A 17,197-nucleotide genomic window follows, 5' to 3' on the forward strand; every position below is an offset into this window, starting at 1 on the left:
GGTCATTCAAGTCACACTAGAGGAGACAATTTATATGACACGATCAAATGTGCCTGGAATTAATTTGCTGAACAATTGGCTTTGCCAGTTTACTTACCGCTGACAGGGATATGATTGACAGAAACGTAATCCAATTAAAAGCACACATGCGATTTGGGAACCGGAAAGTCCTGCCCGATTATCCAATAGGAACGCTGCAGACATCAAAAAGGTTTGTCTAGAACCATCCACTGACCAATAGGATTGAGAGTCTTACGGCCGCAGTGATACATGACTCCGCCCCCAGCTTCCATTTCTGAACTGAAAGGACGCCGCCGCTCCGCGTAGAGTCCTCGCCTTTTTTTATACACATTTAAGTAAATAAACTAGGTTCTCTCTCGTAAATTAGGACCGTTGCTCAAAGATAGCGAGTGAAACAGCAGTTCTTTTTCATCGTGGTATGCTGTTTGACTGGTGGCTGGAACTGTAGCTAGCATTTTATTCCCCATTTTAACTTTACTAAGCGGCGTTTTCCGCCGTTTTTTTCTTTCCGCCGCCCCGCTCACTCTACCCCCTTGTGCGTGAGTAGGGGCCTGCAACGTTGGTTTGGCCACGAGGCGCGTCGGTACAGTTGTAACAGGGCGATGGCGGAGTTCGGTAACGGACTGGCGGAGGAATCTCTACTAGATTCAGACCCCGGACATCCCGAGCTGGAAGACCCGGGTGTTGGTGATGAAGAACCAGGGTTAGAAGAGGGAGAGGCCGCGATTGAAGACCCGGTAAGTGAAGGGCATTGTTTCAGCTGTAAGAGCCCACATGGTTACCAGGGCACGTTATATGGCAAAGGTGCAGTACGTGAGTTAGTCAAATCAGGCAACACATTTGTTGATATTTGTCCACAAATCTTGGGTCACATGCCGTGTGCGTTACTGCTATCGCCAGTTCTATATTAACCGCCATTGTGGTTCACGCAGTGCAGTAGAAATGGGTGGTGACATGCGTGATGTCGGCAGCCATCTTGGCGCAACAGCGGCGCCAGTTTCTCTGCGCCAGGGAGCAGTTCGGACTGTTGGAGGGAGGGGGGGGGAATCCTCGTTTAAAAAAAAAAAAATGCGAGACTGAGATGCAGGAGACATTCAGGGGCGAGGGTAGGACAGGCCGTCGCCATTAGCCGCCGCTGTGCGAGTCTACCTGCTTGAGAAGGCGACCTGTTTACGGTAATGACATATTTTCTTGCATTTACCTTCCCCATTATGCTGCTGCTGCATTCCAGAAACCGGTATGTGCACACGTAAATGACCAAGCGTCAGCAGGCTAACATTAGCTTATCGCAAGCTCCAGCATCAAGTGCTGCAGCTAAAATGACCAGAGGAAATGTCAACGGTAATCACCAATCACGAAATAAAATGTGGAAATTGCACATTAAACTACGTTTAGCCTGCTAGCCTTATCAATACTTTGCCATGACAGGACCCTGACATGCTAACAAGCTAGTTTATTTTAACAAATCTAGGATGGAGACAGACATGCACCTGGTCATCTTTATCTTTTATTGTAGAGACGATGGTTGGTATTGCGCATCAGTTGGACATAGGACTGGCTGTATGATGGTTCAAGGTGCAGAGTTTAATTTTCCACACCTGCACACTGGTGCATAATCCCTGATAATGTCTATGCAGCATGCCCAGGTGAGTTTTGAGGTTTGAGTACTGTCTAGTCGGGCAGTGAGAAAGCGGCGTACACTGCAGAAGCAGGGGGTTGCGGTATTTGAGGGGCTGCGTTTGCATCCGTCAATGTTTTGCGTGAATGAGAGAAGGGAGGAGAGTCAAGGAGCTCACACTGAATATGCGACAAAAAATTGTAACACCGGTTCAGTGTCAGGTGGTTTATTTTTTAACAGTTTTTCTGTGAACGTGGATTACGTTCTCCTCTTCCATGATCTCGTCATGCTCTATGATGCATGTAGCTAAAGGACGGATGGCTGCGAAATGATGGTGCCTTTATCACCACATGCAGTATGTCGCTGTGCAGCCTCTTCACTCCCTTCTGTCTGGTGAGAAGACCTGAATTTATTATGGGTGTCTGTATCACTGCACCCAGATGTACAAAGAGCCTTTACGTTACAAATCATGTCAGCACTGGCCTGGATGGAGCTGGAATGACTCCCACTGTGCTGCAGTGCACCACTGTTGGACAGTGGGGTCCACTCCCACGTGAGGACATCTCTCTGTTCACTATAGGAATATCTTTTTGGCAGTAATTGTTTTGTTGGTTTCACTATGTCTCATCACTGCCCCAAATACAATTCCAGTTGTCTTTCCAAAAAGACTATTAATTGAATTTCAGTTGTAGTAGCGGCAGCAAATCAATTTTCTTATCAGGAACTATGTGTTCAGTGTCCAAATTAATAAATGGTAAATGCTTATTGTCAGGTCCATGAACCCACAGTGATGCCAGCCAGATGCATTGTATTTATAGTGGAGAGAAATTGGCACATATTTATGTTATAAGTGTATGTATAGTAAACAACTTGTCTTGAATTTAGTATTGATTATTTGCAGGGCTGCAAATAAGGATTATGCTATTTTCATTATCTATTTAATCTGCCCATTATTTCCTCGATTTTAGTGTTTGGTCAGTAAATGGTGACAAAAATGTTCCCCCTTTCAAAGTCCAAGGTTATGAGTCTTGTTTTGTCAGTCCAAAGATATTTAGTTTAATATGATATGAAACAGAGAAAGGAAGGTAATCGCCATACCTGAGTGCCTGAAATCAGCATTTTCTAAATTCTTTGCATGAAAAATTACTTGATAATCAAAATATTTGGCTATCTTTTCTGTTGGTCGGTTAGTTAACTAATTGCTGCAGCTCTATTTCACTGGAGTTGTCTGGAGTTTTGAAAGAATATGACATTTCCATAGCTAGATTTGGTAGTTGGTCAGTATTTGTTTACAAAGCATAACTATCATCCACATTGTGACACATGTGATGTTTCAGTGTGTTGTGTTTGCGATGGACTGACATACCGGATGGGATTTGTCTGTGTTGCAGGAGCTGGAGGCAATCAAAGCCCGTGTGAGAGAGATGGAGGAAGAGGCAGAGAAGCTGAAGGAGCTCCAGAACGAGGTGGAGAAACAGATGAATCTCAGCCCCCCACCAGGTGTGTTTTCTGTCCACATTTCTTATCTCTCTCTACTGTCAAATCAACGAATAAAGGAAGAATATCATAATAATCAGATCCTCTTTTGTGCCTTCTAAAGAAATTACATCAACCACATTCAATCAGTAACTCCAAACTAACTGCTTCTAATATTAAAATATGTGTTCCGATAAGTGCTTTGTGCATAGAATTATTAACCCTCTACATGTCCATCCTTGTTAGGTTAGACATCTTCATCTATAGTTGGTGCATGAGATGGTTTATAAAGCATGCTTGTTTGTCTTATTGCTGTACACTTAATTTAACAATACAATAATAAAGTAATAACTGCAAGAGCTGCAGTGTGCTATCGTTTCCAACTGATGCATTAATAAAAGATCAATTACTTAATGCTCAAGTTACAAATCAATTTTTATATTGAAGATATAACACCACAAAAATACAAGACACAGAGAGAGAATGGTAGTGGATGAAAGTAACAATGTCGTACCGTAGAGTCCTGAAACGTGTAAAGATTTCAGTTGTCAGCTAAAAGAAAAGCGAGGCAACTTCTCACCACTCATCCATTCTTGTCATTTGACTTGGCAGTAGTAGATGCACTTTATTTCACAACATGCTGTTTAAGAAACTGTTTTGAATATTTCTGCTTCAGTTGAAATGTTTAATTGCTCATGTAGATTTGTTCCCCCCCCCTCTCTCCCCTGTGCAGTCGGCCCTGTCATCATGTCCATCGAGGAAAAGATGGAAGCAGATGGCAGATCTATTTATGTTGGAAATGTGAGTAATTGTCTCGTAAACATGCCATTTTGGCCCCGTCTCGTTTCTTGTTGCAACCTTTGAGGTGATGTAAAAATAAATAGAGAGGTTTTGGCACAGAATTGTAAAGTGCCTATAAGAACTAACCCTCTTGGACTCTTAATGGGTTTTTATTGGTTTAAACGGTGGATGGATTTATTCTGGATTGGACCAGCTTTGTGCATCTGGACACTGCAGTTTTCCCCCATTTTTTATTTTGGCAAAAACATTGGGGACTGAGTGAGAAGCAGTTTTTATGTCCTGCAACCAGGGAGCAAAATGTAACTTTTTGCCCATCGGCCAAATGGCTAGTGAGTAAGTGGTAATCGATTACCAGTGTTTTATCTGCTGAGTGACACAAATCTACCAGCCACGTGCATATTTTACCAGCACTTGGTTGGTAAATTGTGCTGATTTTGTGTCCTTGGATTTAGGTGTTGGAAGCTCAAGGACTGTAATATTGTTGTTTTTAAGTATTCACATATTGTTGAAGATGCTTTACGGGACATATTTCATTACTTTGTAGCTTTGCCATTATCTTTGGGTTGTGGTCTTGACCAAATGACTCCCAAGCGCATTGTTTGAGTCTTCCACTCGGTCTCCTGGCAAATTATTTTCTCTTTGCTACTCTGCCACAAAGCTGCGACTGAAGCACCCGGGCAACAATTGTTTTATCCACAGTGTCTTTCATCTCTGTCATGGAGCCCGGTTGCTTCTTCAGTGTTGCCTTTTGGTGCCCTCCTCACACACATTTTATTTAGGGCTGCTTGCTATAGACTGAATCAAAGCTGTGCCATAGTCTTCCCTTACTGAACTCTTGAGGATATTCAGTTTCAATATCTATTAATACCTATAAAACAATGATTGTGTTTGTGCTTGATTTACAACAATTTGTAGAAATGCTTTTATTCAGTTTGAGATATTTGACCTAGTTCCGTTTCAAATCTATAATAAGCCTTCTGTGATTTCATGTTGTACAAACACAAAGGGTGTTAATACTGTTTTATAGTCACCATACTTAACAATTGTGTTTCTATTGCTATCTGTCTTTGAAGGTTTTTATTCTTCCATTATAAGTAAAATCTACATTTTTGATTCTTAGTCTAGGATGTGCCTAATGGACAAACACAAATGTTGAAGCTTAAGCTGATAAAAAAAATTGAATGTTGATTGTAAGTGCACCTGCTGAAGTATTGGTAATGCCGCTCTCTTGATGTCTAACCTTTTTATCTTGTGTTTCTTCAGGTCGACTACGGTGCCACGGCAGAAGAGCTCGAGGCTCACTTTCATGGCTGCGGTTCAGTAAACAGAGTCACCATCCTATGTGACAAATACACAGGGCATCCCAAAGGGTAACACTTCACCATTCACCTGTATCTTCTAACGGTGCAGTGTATGAACCAGTGAATCATCATTCTCTTGTGTGGCAAATATACCAAAGTCCCGCTGATAGCAGAGAAAGAAAAAAAAAGAACTGTGGGTGGACAGATTTTTTTTATTAAGCATCAATACAAATTATGAAGTTTTCAATAAAGCTGGATGGTTGAATGTGATTGCTTTTGTTAAAAAAAAAAGCCAGGGATCAACAGTAATGGTTGGCTGGGACCAGATTTGAACAACTGTCAACATTTTGTGAGTTCTGCTTTCACTTTTCCTTTTTGTTTATTAAAAAAAGCAAATACAAAAAGCTGGTATCCGTTGCTGTCAGCATAGATTCTTCTGTAGATAAAAGTTGCATTAAATCCCACCAGAAAAGTCTTTTAACTTGACATGCATACTAGTTATTCACTTTTTAGTCGAGTAGATTTGCTTTTACCATTCAGATGTTTGTGGTCCTCTTAATTACATCAGTGGTACTTCCAACAATAATCTACAGCTTTCCTGACTAAAGAAATTCTTTGTCAAATGATTCAGTCGAATACTCGATTAGTTTGTTTAATCGACAGATCTGTAAAACTGAGTTTCTACACAGAATTATGTAAGATCACCACTTTAATTTTGCGTTCACCAGAGATGTGATCAGTTTTTTGAAACTGAGTAATTCAGCATGAAAAAAAGCATTAAAAATGTCTTAGTCGACGGTTAGGACCAGTAAAGAAGGGGCAGTCCTACAAGATACTGATGCTGTCATGCTCTGCATGTTGCTGCTTTTTGTTTGCATTTGAATACGTAGTTTTGTGATTAGATATTTATTGGACATGGAGAAATGTGTGATTTGGGCATCACACCCCAGACACGTAACCTTAAGGGTTCTGGGTGCGTGGGGCTAAAGATAAGATGAAGACCATGGAGATGTTCGGACTCCTCTGATATGAATGAGAAACGGTCTTCCTCCTCTCTCCACCCTCCCCATGGCGTCATACAATAATCTATGTCCCGTATAAAGCTAAGAGAAATGTAACAAAACTTTAGTTTTTGGTATGACTGTCCACGCATACATGCTGTCAGCTTGGTGTTGTAATTATACTTATATTACATGAATATATTCGAATAAGGACAACTGAGGCTCATCAAGTTTATTCTACTATTCATCAAAGTGACAATTAAGCAGAAATAAAGTTTTTATTTTTCCCTTCAGGTTTGCCTATATTGAGTTTGCAGACAAAGAGTCTGTTAGGACAGCCATGGCTTTGGACGAGTCCCTTTTCAGGGGAAGGCAGATAAAGGTAAGATATTTTCATATTTGAACTTTAGTGTCTTAACTGGTTGTAGTTCAGAATGACAAAAGGGACACCATTGTGAAGAAAACATAAAAGTGTGAACATGGTATCCCTTGTGATCTGATTATTGTAGCATCTACCAAATGAACTGAAAGTATCCAAAATAAGTGACTCCCGCAACAAAATAACTACAGGATATACATTGATGGCTATATTTAGCAGATGTTTGGAGTTGGCTGAGTCCTTTGGGATTCATAGAAATATGGTTACAATGTTTTACCTCCATACTCGTTGCAGCCAGCTTGTTTAATGATTATTTCTTGCTCTATGGTCAAAGTTTTCCTAATTTTGAAACTGGCTGATGTGCAATTTTTGTTGAATGAAAGGCTTTATATGCCTTTTGTCATCGTAGAACATGATTGGAACTACTGATAAAAGGAATCATCCACACAAACCTAAAATGGATCTTTTTTTATATTTCCGATCTGACACCAGAAAGTAATTTAACATTTTTGGAATGAGCTATAAATCATATTTGAGTTAAACTATTAGCAATTTAAGTGGGTTTTCTCTAAATCTGAAAACACAAAAGCCACAAGAGTGATGTATGTTAGTTTATGCAACTATCCTTGTTTGATTCTCGCTCCTCAGGTGGGTGCTAAGAGAACAAACAGACCCGGCATCAGCACCACAGACCGCGGCTTTCCACGGGCTCGGTTCCGGTCACGCGGAGGAGGCGGCGGAGGAGGAGGAGGAGGTGGAGGAAGCTTTTCGTCGCGTGCACGCTACTATAGTGGCTACACACCACCAAGAGGCAGAGGCCGGGCCTTCAGGTGAGCTGACGCTGAGACGCCTCTCTTGTGATGCAGTGGGAGAACACTGCACCTGCATGCACTGCACCTCACTGTTTGCTCAGTACAGACAAACAAGGCAAACTATCATGACAGCCAGAATTAGCAGCCGTTGTTAAGATTTACGTATTCCTGCAATTATGGTGCATTTTATTGGTATTTGTTGTACCGACAAGGGATTCAGCTAAGGAGATAAGCTAATTACTTTTTAGACCTGAATTTTGTGGAGTGTAAATATTACAGCCAGTTGGAACATAATCATATTTCATCATGCTATCAACTTTATTGCAGTGTAGAGATTGTATTTGAGTCTGTGGTAGAAACACAGGTACATGTAGTCAAGTTGTTGGACTGAGGGCTCATTGCATGCCACATCACATAAAACCATTTCAACTGAGGCAAACGGACTCTGTGCACATCAGCTTGTTCCCCCAGGCTGTACATACACTCTGCATTAGTTGGAACTATGTTGGTCAGTGCCAATGCAGTCTTATCAATTTAATGATAACGCAAAGGTACTGGTGGCTCCAGCCACTGCATTTAATGTTCATGTCTTTTTAGAAAGATGGGATGTCATTTGGACTTGGAACCGTTATGGCAAGGAAAGGGCAAACAGAGTTTTAGCTGTGCGACTATCAGTACAGTGACCCGTAGCATCGCTTCACTCTTCTGCTGCAGTTTGACAGCTGTTTGACGCTCCATCCCATCAATAGTATGTTCAAAACCTGCCTCATTGCAGCCATTACTGTGATCCATATTGAACAGCAGAATAAGCCTGGTGTTGATCAGAGTGTTGTGCACTGGGATTCTGGTGGTTTTCTACATGGTGTTGTGATGGGCTTTAATTCAGAGCTCTGCCGTGGGGCCCTGTGAATCTTTTCTAGTCTGGTTTCTACTGCAAGGCCACTACGAACACTTGTCAGTTAACTATTAACTTTATGATGCAAAAAACTATCTGAGATGTTTTTGAGCATAATTGAATAATCGACTTTCCCTTTTTCATGTAAAATAAAGGCGGTAAGAAATCAAGGCTACAAAGAATCTCACTAGTGTCTCCATATAAGCCCCGTGGAGCCATCCTTTTTTTCTTTTGAGACTGACAAAGGAGGTGTGGTGCCAAACAAGTTGATCAGCATGCCAACTTCCCAACACGCACGCACTGAGCTTTGAGACAGAGATTCTGATTTGATCAACCCTACCACACATCTGGAACCTTTAGGCCTTGGCTGTTGCTTAATACTTAATGTTCAACAGAGAAGATTTCCATAAAAAAGATGCTGCAGCAGTTCTTTTGGAAAGAGCCTCATGGCTTCATACAGAGGCCTGTTTATTTTAGCCAGTTTAAACAGTTTGCCAAGTTCTTCTTACGAGCCCCTATTTATTCTATTCATTTTATCTTGTGTATTTGTCTCGTTTCAGTTTTGCCCTTGCTCTTGACTTGAGTATTTGTGCAATGAATTCCCATTTCAGCAAGGCTGCCTTTTTAAATAACTACAAGAAAGGGTTACATCTCTATTCATTCCATTGTGTGAGAAAGTGTCTGAACCTCAAGGTCAGAATCTCTCTAATCACTCTGTGTACTTACCCCGGCCACTCCCACACATACCAAGAAACCCTAACCCTGCCAGTTCACTCGCTGCCGAGCGGCAGGGCAAGGCACACAGATCTGGGGAGAAGCTGAGGCGTTGTTGATATTAAATCAAGTCTCCAGAAGCTGAGAGTACTGATAGTAATGAGTAGTTTATCAGCTTAAAGACTTAAAACATTATTTTCCTTTGACTTTAAAGGTTGTTAAGTTTTTGCAGTCACAGATGCAACCTTTCAAGGTCATGACATTTTTTGTTATTGCCAAAAGTAATATGACTGTAATCATAATCGCAGAAAACCCTCCAGTTTATTACTGATAACCGCATAGTGTAGCTTCCCATTATCTAACAGCATTGGTTAATGTGTTCTAATCACCTACAGAGAATAGCATGCAGGGAGTTGTTCCACTTGAAATGGCCTTGATCACTTCTTGCAGACTGTCTGGGCGCTACATTAGGAATTCATCCACTTAAGACTATGCTGCAGTTTAACATAATGGTGCTCAGATCCGAACCGAATAACATTTTTCACGTGTGCCTTGTCTTGTTGTTGGAACACATCCATGGTGAAGAAAAACACAAAATCTTTGCATTGACCTATTGTGTGCTTGGGAAGATTTCACAAGACGTAGTTTTCATTAAAGTATAAGCGTTGGCTTTGTTTATAAGAAGATAAGATTCAATAAGTGTTTTCTATGCAAGCACATTTTATTTTTACAACATAACATAAAGTGGCATCTGTGTAGCACCTCAAATCCTTGCACCTTAACTGTTTTTCATGTTTACATGCACTTAAGTAATTGGCCTCTGGCTGCAGAGAGTATTTCTCCAGCATTGCATTCATCATTGTTATCTTCCCAAATTGACATAGTGAAAAGCCAAGGTTTTGATGTGAGCCAGAAGACGCACATACTGTACTCATGATGTGGAAGAATATCTTGGCTTTCCTGTGCTTGTGTAGAGTGTATGTCCTTGCATGTACATGACCCCCCCCAACACACACACACACACACACACACACACACACACACACACACACACACACACACACACACACACACACTCCAACCCAGATTCCCCTTTACAGCGTTCACTCCCAGAAACAAGGGTTCATTACTGCAGCCTGACCTCAGCATCTAGTCTGACAACCACTGGCTTCAGTCCCAGTGTGACCTTTTTTCTGTTTGTTGCCACTGAATGATGTGTGTATGTGAGAGAGGAGAGGGTGTGTGGAAGGTTTGCTGCTGCCTGGCTTTTGTGTGTAATAATGGAGCAGTTGTGAGTCCCGTTCCCCAAATTGTCAAGTATGTGTGTATGTATGTTCACTGTGTCTTGCTGGGGGCATATGTGTGGTGCTGTTTGTCCTCAAGGTCTTTCCCTACAGTGACCCCAGAGGCGGCTCTCGTAGAGAGAGAGAGAGAGAGAAAGAGGGAGAGAAAGTGCCTTTGCTGTCCCCTCACACCCACACACTAATCATTATTCCAATATCTGGAAATTAAACACTTTTCCTTTCTTCACAAAGCTGCTTTCAGCGCTGTAGTCTATTCTTCCAGATGGATTTGTTGTAACACAACCCCTTGTGAGCTCAAAGGCCCAATACCGTTAAGATGGTATGTCGATTTAGTGAATTGTGAACATTGTCCTAAACATTCTGTCATTTATTTTTGATATAAATATATTTTTTCCCCTTCAGTTTGCAGACCCTTTCTCTGGCCACACACCCACACACACACACACACACACACACACACACACACACACACACACACTCACTCGCATATATATATATATATATATACACGCATACATATATTATATCACACCAGGAAATTGGTGTCAGTCTTAAGCCAACCAGAAAAAACTCACCCTCTTTTTCTCTCTCTTTTCCAGGGGCCGAGGGCGAACAACATCGTGGTATTCCCCTTACTAAACACCCCTCCCTCCCCAACACTCCCATACTATCAACCCTCTCCCCTCTCTGTTCCCATTTAAACAAAAAAAACACACACACACACACACACACACACACACAGAAAAGTCCTCCCCTTCCCCAACAATAAAAGAAGAGAACCCCAGAAGAGAGAAAAAAGACAAAAAAAAAAAAAAACTTCTCCTGGACAGAGAGACTGACTGGCCGCAGTGTGCGATTGTGTGTGAGCGTGCGTGTGCGGAGGTTGATGCAGTCACCCCTGGTAAGGTATCAGTTGGCCATTGGGGAAAAAATACAGTGGCAGAATTCTTTGTTTTTTGTTGGTTTTTGAGGGGAGGGAAGTGTGTGTGTGTGTGGGGGGGGGGGCATGTGGGGGAAAGAGAAGATGGTGGTATCTCAGGCTGCAGATGTGTCTCCTTTGGTCTGGCTGTGACCTCCTGCTTTCACACCATCACCAACACAGCCCACCCACTCACCCTCCACCACCACCAAAACAAGAAAAAAAAAAAAAAAAAAAACGTGGGGGGGGGGGGGGGGGGAAACGGCAACAAGAAAATATACTGTTTATTTTTTTGATTTTTTTAATGTACCGTACATATGTGAAACGTCCACTAGCCAGAATATTTGTTGTGTTTTTAAGTTTGTGGTTTGGAGTATATCATTACCTCCCTACCCCTCCCTAAACCCCTTCTGTGTCTGCCGTTCTGCCTCTCACCCCTACCCTCGCTGTATTTTATAACTCATGCTTTTTCTCCCCCTCCCCTCCTCTTTGGCTCATCAAACCATGGATTGTGTTTTTCTCTGGACAGTGATGGACCTTCAGTGTTCAGTGGGATTGTACATGCATAGATTTTTTTTTTTTTTCTCGTGGGCGGGGTTCCTCCTGCTGCCACCTCCTTGCCGCTCGTCCATACTTGTCACCTCCAACTCAGGCATGACCACAGCTCGTTTTATTCTTTTGACAGGCATCAATGTTTTTATTTCGTGCAACCCCTCCTTCCCTCCCCCCTCTCCCTCTGTGCTCCTTGTCTCCCGTCTCTCCTCCTTCCCCTCCCCCGTCCTCTCTCTGTATATTAGACCACTTCTTGTCGTTTCAGGTTTCAGGACCAGTGGAGGCTGACGACCCCTCCCCAGGTGGCACAGGCCCCCCCCACTGTCTCCGCAGCGTCTCTCTCTCTCTCTGCTCCCGCTATGCACACTCACCCCATCCTGTCCGTGTGGGGGGGTGGGGGAGGGGGACAGGGCGACCACAGGCCTGCTGCGGGGGGCATTTACTACAACAGCAAACGCTGATGATGCTTTTAGACCTTTATCACACTTCGACACACACACACACACACACACACACACACCACAGCACACTGCAGTACAAACGGCACTTAACAGGCAGCCAATCCAACACATGATTTATATACAGAGAGCTGAAGCCTACATAGCGGAGTGGCAGGCAAGTTTGCGTGACAGTGAGGAAGGCAGGACCAGAGACGAGGGTGTTTTTTTGGGGTGTACAGTGCGGACCTTAAGACGCCCCCTTTCTCTGACTACGCGCAGTGCAGTCACGGCTTGTCTGAGGAAGGCTGACAAGCTAACGGCATTGATTTATTAATTTAATAAATGGAGTGGGCCGGAGCTGTTATTTTAGGGTGGGGAAAGTCGGGGGTGGGGGTTTGTGTGGAGACTTTTTCTTTCTTTGAAAAGGGGAGTGGGTTTGAGAAATGTTTTGCTTTTTTTTTATTTTTAACCCATGAGTCTGTAATTAGAGAAAAAAAAAATAAAGACATTGTGTAAAAATGAGACTGTTTGTTGTGACTTCGTTCTGCCCCCTCTGGTCTTAAGTGATGGTTTTAAGTAATGATTTAAAATAAATATAAAAAATATAACTTACAAGCAATATTAGGTGGTTGGGGTTTATCTTTTCAGGTCAAACCTTTTAATAATTAAACACAAGATACCATATCTGAGATGTTAAGGTTTGATGCTACTATGACCTAACCCTAAACTGCACTCGGTAGAGAAATGCCATTTGTTTTATTATACTTGTTTGTCCTACAGCTGAAGTGATGGGTCTAACTGGTTGGAGTAAAATAAAATAATTGCCTATTTTGTTTTTAGCCTTAATCTTGGGATTAGGCCTTGAATCAGCATCTCAAGCAATTAGGTGAAAATCAAACTGAAATATCCCAAAATGTCCTCTACATTATGTCTCCTAGTGGCACAAATAATCTTGCAATTCACTCAAATGGAGGCAAAGGAGGCACTATGACTGCCCTCTAATGGAGATGAATAAAAAGTGACAAATATAAGTAAACAGTAAATGTTTATTCCACAAACAAAGTCAGACACTATGCAGAGGTGGGGAATTTATGATTGTAGCACAACTGACTTAGTAACAAACTGGCTGTTCATCATCCGACGTCACGTTTCAGGTCTATTTGTGCTTCTTGAAAGCTGCAGAGAAGGACATGAGACAGGATTAAAATGAATTATTGCTGCTTCTTCATGTCTCAATATTCTATTGATTTTGAATCACAACATCTGAATCTAAAATAAGCTGTAAACTGACAATTACTTAGTCGTGGTGTTGCATGAAATGCAGACACGGTCAATGTTGTAGTTCTTTGGACAATTACATAACAGTCAATTTATCATTTTTTATAAATGTCAGGAAATGAACTTGTATATTTGAAAGTCCTAACCTTTTCTTTTGGTTTTCTTCTTCATGAGTTTCTTCTTTTTCTTGGGCCGAGAGCTCCCATCCTGCAGCAATAAAGATCAAGTGTTAGAACCAGCCGCCACATTAACAATGTGATCGAAATAAAAACAAGCCACAATGCTCCCATTCATCCTGCAAAGACATAAGCCTGTTAGCAACAGCGTTTAGTCCAAAATCTAAACATAATGAATTTTCCAAATACATTTAGCTGAATGAATTTTCCACATCTGCAAGCAGCCCGAGGCTGGTCATTACTTTAACTCATTACTACTTTTTATGACAGCAGAAAGTGAATTGAGACAGGAAACAGTACAGAGTGGGATGGCAAGCCAACCCTGTGGAGGCTTTAAGTGTTGCCAACAGCACTGCCAGCGCACCAGACAACAGAGTCCCCAAGACACAAACGTATGAGCACACCAGGTATAACAGGCCAGAAGTGTTCTGTCCGACATTAACTGTGCTGGTGGTCCTTTGTCTCTCAAGTCTACTGCTTAAATAAAGCTTTTACCTGAGCCGAACGCACAGTAAAGCCTCTCCGAAGGGGTATTTAAATATATTCAGATTTCACTAACGGCAGTGTTTTAAAATGTGGCTCAGAGAGTTATGACCCCCAGGTTGGTGTAAAGACGTCTGTCAGCTCACCTGTCCTCCCTCAGCGCCTGTCAGAGCTGAGATGTCACTGAAGTGTGTGATACCGCTCAGCTGGCCGGACATGGACATCCCGTCTCTCTTTCTGGAGTTCTTCTGACGCTGTGGCATGTTGAGACGCACCATCATCGACTCCTCATAAGTTTTCCTTTGAAGAATAAAAAAAAAAAAAAGACATGTTATACACTTCTTGTTATTACAGTAACGTTTATAACCCCACTGTCTGTCATTACATCCTGCTTCTCATCCAACCTGTTCCAACAAAATAAACAAGTAAACACCTGTGTTGCTCGTCGCGGCTCTCCCGCTCGCTCTGGAAGTCTCGTCTGTCCCTGATCTCCTCTGGAGCGTCGCTGTACTGCTGCCTCAGCTCCTGGATCACAGAGCTTCTGAGCGCAGCTCGCCGCTGACGCTCTGACAGAGCCTTCTTCCTGTCTGCTTCTGTAATGTCACCGTCTGGAGAACACAGGGGGAGATGAACATGTTTGGACTTTATTTTGATGCACATGAGCTACAGAGGAAAAAAGCACTGATCAAATAAGTAATGGAAAAATGTATATGACAAGCATCGGAGCAGAAAACAGTTTGAAAAGACAAATGACATTACCATAATGCACTGGGGCAATCTTTGGCGGTACATATTTCCTGCCACTAGAGTGGGCTGCTTTCTTCTCAGTCTTATTGTCATCTTCACCTTCAGACTCCTCAGATTCACTCAACTGGTGGATGAAGCAAAAGAAGGAAAGTCACTCAGACGGTAACAATAATGTGCGTTTATATCCCAAATAAATAAAATCAATGGCAGCCCAGAAATGTTTCTTTATAGAGAAGAAGCAATTAACAAAAAATGTGTTGCTTGGTTTACAGTTTGCAGTATGATACATAACGGGTTACAATGAGCAGGATATTCAGCTCTTACTTTGCTGATGAGATTCTCAGGATTAGGACGCAGCTGCAGCGGGTCATTTGCAGCTGAAATCCACAAAGGACATTGTTATACAGTGAAACCTGTGAAACATGGAGGGCAGGGAACAGAATCATTGCTGGATGCATTCATCGCAACAAACACAATTCTTACCTAAACTGCCGGTGACCGCTGTGCGCACCAGTTTATCAATCTGGTACTTAAGTTTGTGGTCCAGCGGTCGCATCTTTTCCAGGACCTTAACACAGGAGAAGGAATTAGATGCTCGAAGAATAAAAAAAGCTTCTTTATTATTAGCGTTCCGTCTTTACAATCATCTCACCGTTCTTATTGTGAGCAGTCTGGTCAAGGCGTCACTGTCTTTTATTTTGCCTCCTTCTGTTTTGACGCTGATCAGGTGAGTGAGGTCTTGAAGGTAGAAGAGCAGCAGGTGATACCGCAGGTCCAAGAAAGACAAACCCTGAGAAAACAATTCCTTAGTTTGTTTCAACACTTTATTACATTACAGGCTTGAAAAACTCTCTAACAACTTTGTTATTGCAAGTATAAAACTGTTTTTACTGCACATTTGTTAATATTTATTGCACTATATGTTTGCACCCTGTCTTGTATCTTATGTTTATGTTTTATTTTATTTTGTTTTGCACTGGCAACCAGGGAAACACAATTCCTCTTTGTCCATGGCCGTCCTGGGTTTCTAATAACAGTTCAGTCCCAACTCACCGATGATGTCTTAAACGCCCCATTTTTGACTTTGGTTATCAGTTCGCGGACATGACTTGTAACTGAGGTCACCTGAAGAGAAAAGCGACATCGTGTTTCAGCGCGATACAAGCGACCATGATAACTATGGTTACATATGATCACTCTGGTGAAAGAGACATACCATACCTTCAAGATCAATCAACACAAATACAACAACGGGATTATAAGAATGTTATTCTCAAGCATGCGACCAAAACCACAGACACCAATCAAACCCAACCCTGAGACCTTTAAAAGTGTGCTTACAATAACATTTAATTTCCACTGAAATATCCATTTTAAAACAGGCCTAATAAACTGTAGTGTAATTGTATGAGAGTCTTTCGTGGGTGTATGTGTTTATGTTGTTTGTGAGACACTAACAGAAGACACACTTCTATCATTATGTGATGACAAAGTTGAATCTTGAATCTTCTGTAATATGTCAACACCAGATTAAAATGTGCCATTTGTTTGTAATAGTTTTTAACCATTTCAAAAGGACTCCATATGTTCTACTACAGAACATTAATATTACGGACACGCAGTTCTTACCTGTTCGGTGAGATTACTCAGCAGCTGTACAGCTGCAGGCAAATCACTTTCAATTAAATTCTGTCAGAAAGAAAACATGTCAGAAATACAATTTGAAACTGCTAGTAAAATATGGATAATGTAGTAGAAATGCTTCTAAAAGTAAGTAAGCTAGTGGCAAAATAGCTAACTTAAGTCATTAAAAACAAAATAAGTGTTATCACTTGCTTTTTTCAATCTCAAGTATAAAATATAGAATAAGTATACGCGTTAAATCATCGGAAATGTCTATAATATTAACATACATTGTAGAAAGATAAAAACAATAGTTTTATTAACTCGCAGCTAGCTTAGCTACACTCACGTTGTCAACAGGGGCAGCCATTTTGTTTCAATGCAGTCTACGGAAGCCGCAAAGGGACATTAGACACAGAAAGCTTGGTTTGCTTGTTATAATGTCGCATGTTAAATTATTAGCGCTCATACTGTACTGATTACATTTAACAATAAAACGAATAAAAAGTAGGTAATTATTTGATGTGACCTGTAACTAAAAGTGGCTGAATTTCCGTGTAACAGAATTTGTTTTAAAACTAAAAACAAACAAAGATTGTCAATATTAATAGCAGTGAAACCATACATCATCTGTAGATATGATGGGAGTCATGACAA

The 17,197-nt window shown here is 41.5% G+C and overlaps 2 protein-coding genes across 4 annotated transcripts; one reads left to right on the plus strand and one right to left on the minus strand.

Moving 5' to 3' along the window:
- Positions 1–277: 277 nt before the first annotated feature.
- On the plus strand, positions 278–12,625 carry pabpn1 (poly(A) binding protein, nuclear 1). Of its 3 annotated transcripts, none has more exons than XM_029457503.1 (7): positions 278–758; positions 3,031–3,139; positions 3,849–3,916; positions 5,180–5,286; positions 6,513–6,600; positions 7,246–7,427; positions 12,059–12,624. In XM_029457503.1, exons 1-7 carry the CDS (start codon positions 624–626, stop codon positions 12,252–12,254), a joined length of 885 nt encoding a protein of 294 aa, XP_029313363.1. In that variant the 5' UTR covers positions 278–623; the 3' UTR covers positions 12,255–12,624. The 3 variants fall into 3 exon arrangements, with proteins under 3 accessions (XP_029313363.1, XP_029313364.1, XP_029313365.1); XM_029457504.1 differs by lacking the exon at positions 12,059–12,624 and adding an exon at positions 10,922–11,496 and having other exon boundaries at positions 279–758; XM_029457505.1 differs by lacking the exon at positions 278–758 and adding an exon at positions 1,054–1,196 and having other exon boundaries at positions 12,059–12,625.
- Positions 12,626–13,262: 637 nt separating this feature from the next.
- Positions 13,263–16,950, minus strand: ngdn (neuroguidin, EIF4E binding protein). Its single transcript, XM_029457799.1, has 11 exons — positions 16,890–16,950; positions 16,547–16,606; positions 15,971–16,042; positions 15,570–15,707; positions 15,401–15,485; positions 15,242–15,294; positions 14,930–15,041; positions 14,604–14,778; positions 14,317–14,470; positions 13,658–13,718; positions 13,263–13,409 (listed from the first exon to the last, which is right to left on the minus strand). The coding sequence occupies exons 1-11, from the start codon at positions 16,908–16,910 to the stop codon at positions 13,390–13,392; spliced, it is 951 nt and encodes a 316-aa protein (XP_029313659.1). The 5' UTR covers positions 16,911–16,950; the 3' UTR covers positions 13,263–13,389.
- Positions 16,951–17,197: the final 247 nt, after the last annotated feature.

The sequence above is a fragment of the Cottoperca gobio genome, chromosome 20, assembly GCF_900634415.1.
Source record: "Cottoperca gobio chromosome 20, fCotGob3.1, whole genome shotgun sequence".
NCBI classification, from domain to species: Eukaryota; Metazoa; Chordata; class Actinopteri; order Perciformes; family Bovichtidae; genus Cottoperca; species Cottoperca gobio.

What these genes read in the sequence shown, in the direction of transcription:
- pabpn1 (XM_029457503.1), top strand. Translation starts at nt 624, where the DNA reads ATGGCGGAGTTCGGTAACGGACTGGCGGAGGAATCTCTACTAGATTCA. An exon ending in GAATCTCAGCCCCCCACCAG is followed by an intron (nt 3,140 to 3,848) that starts GTGTGTTTTCTG and finishes TCCCCTGTGCAG; the next exon opens with TCGGCCCTGTCATCATGTCC. An exon ending in TACACAGGGCATCCCAAAGG is followed by an intron (nt 5,287 to 6,512) that starts GTAACACTTCAC and finishes TTTTCCCTTCAG; the next exon opens with GTTTGCCTATATTGAGTTTG.
- ngdn (XM_029457799.1), bottom strand. Translation starts at nt 16,910, where the DNA reads ATGGCTGCCCCTGTTGACAAC. An exon ending in TGGCTGCCCCTGTTGACAAC is followed by an intron (nt 16,607 to 16,889) that starts GTGAGTGTAGCT and finishes TCTTTCTGACAG; the next exon opens with AATTTAATTGAAAGTGATTT. An exon ending in CAGGCGCTGAGGGAGGACAG is followed by an intron (nt 13,719 to 14,316) that starts GTGAGCTGACAG and finishes TTATTGCTGCAG; the next exon opens with GATGGGAGCTCTCGGCCCAA.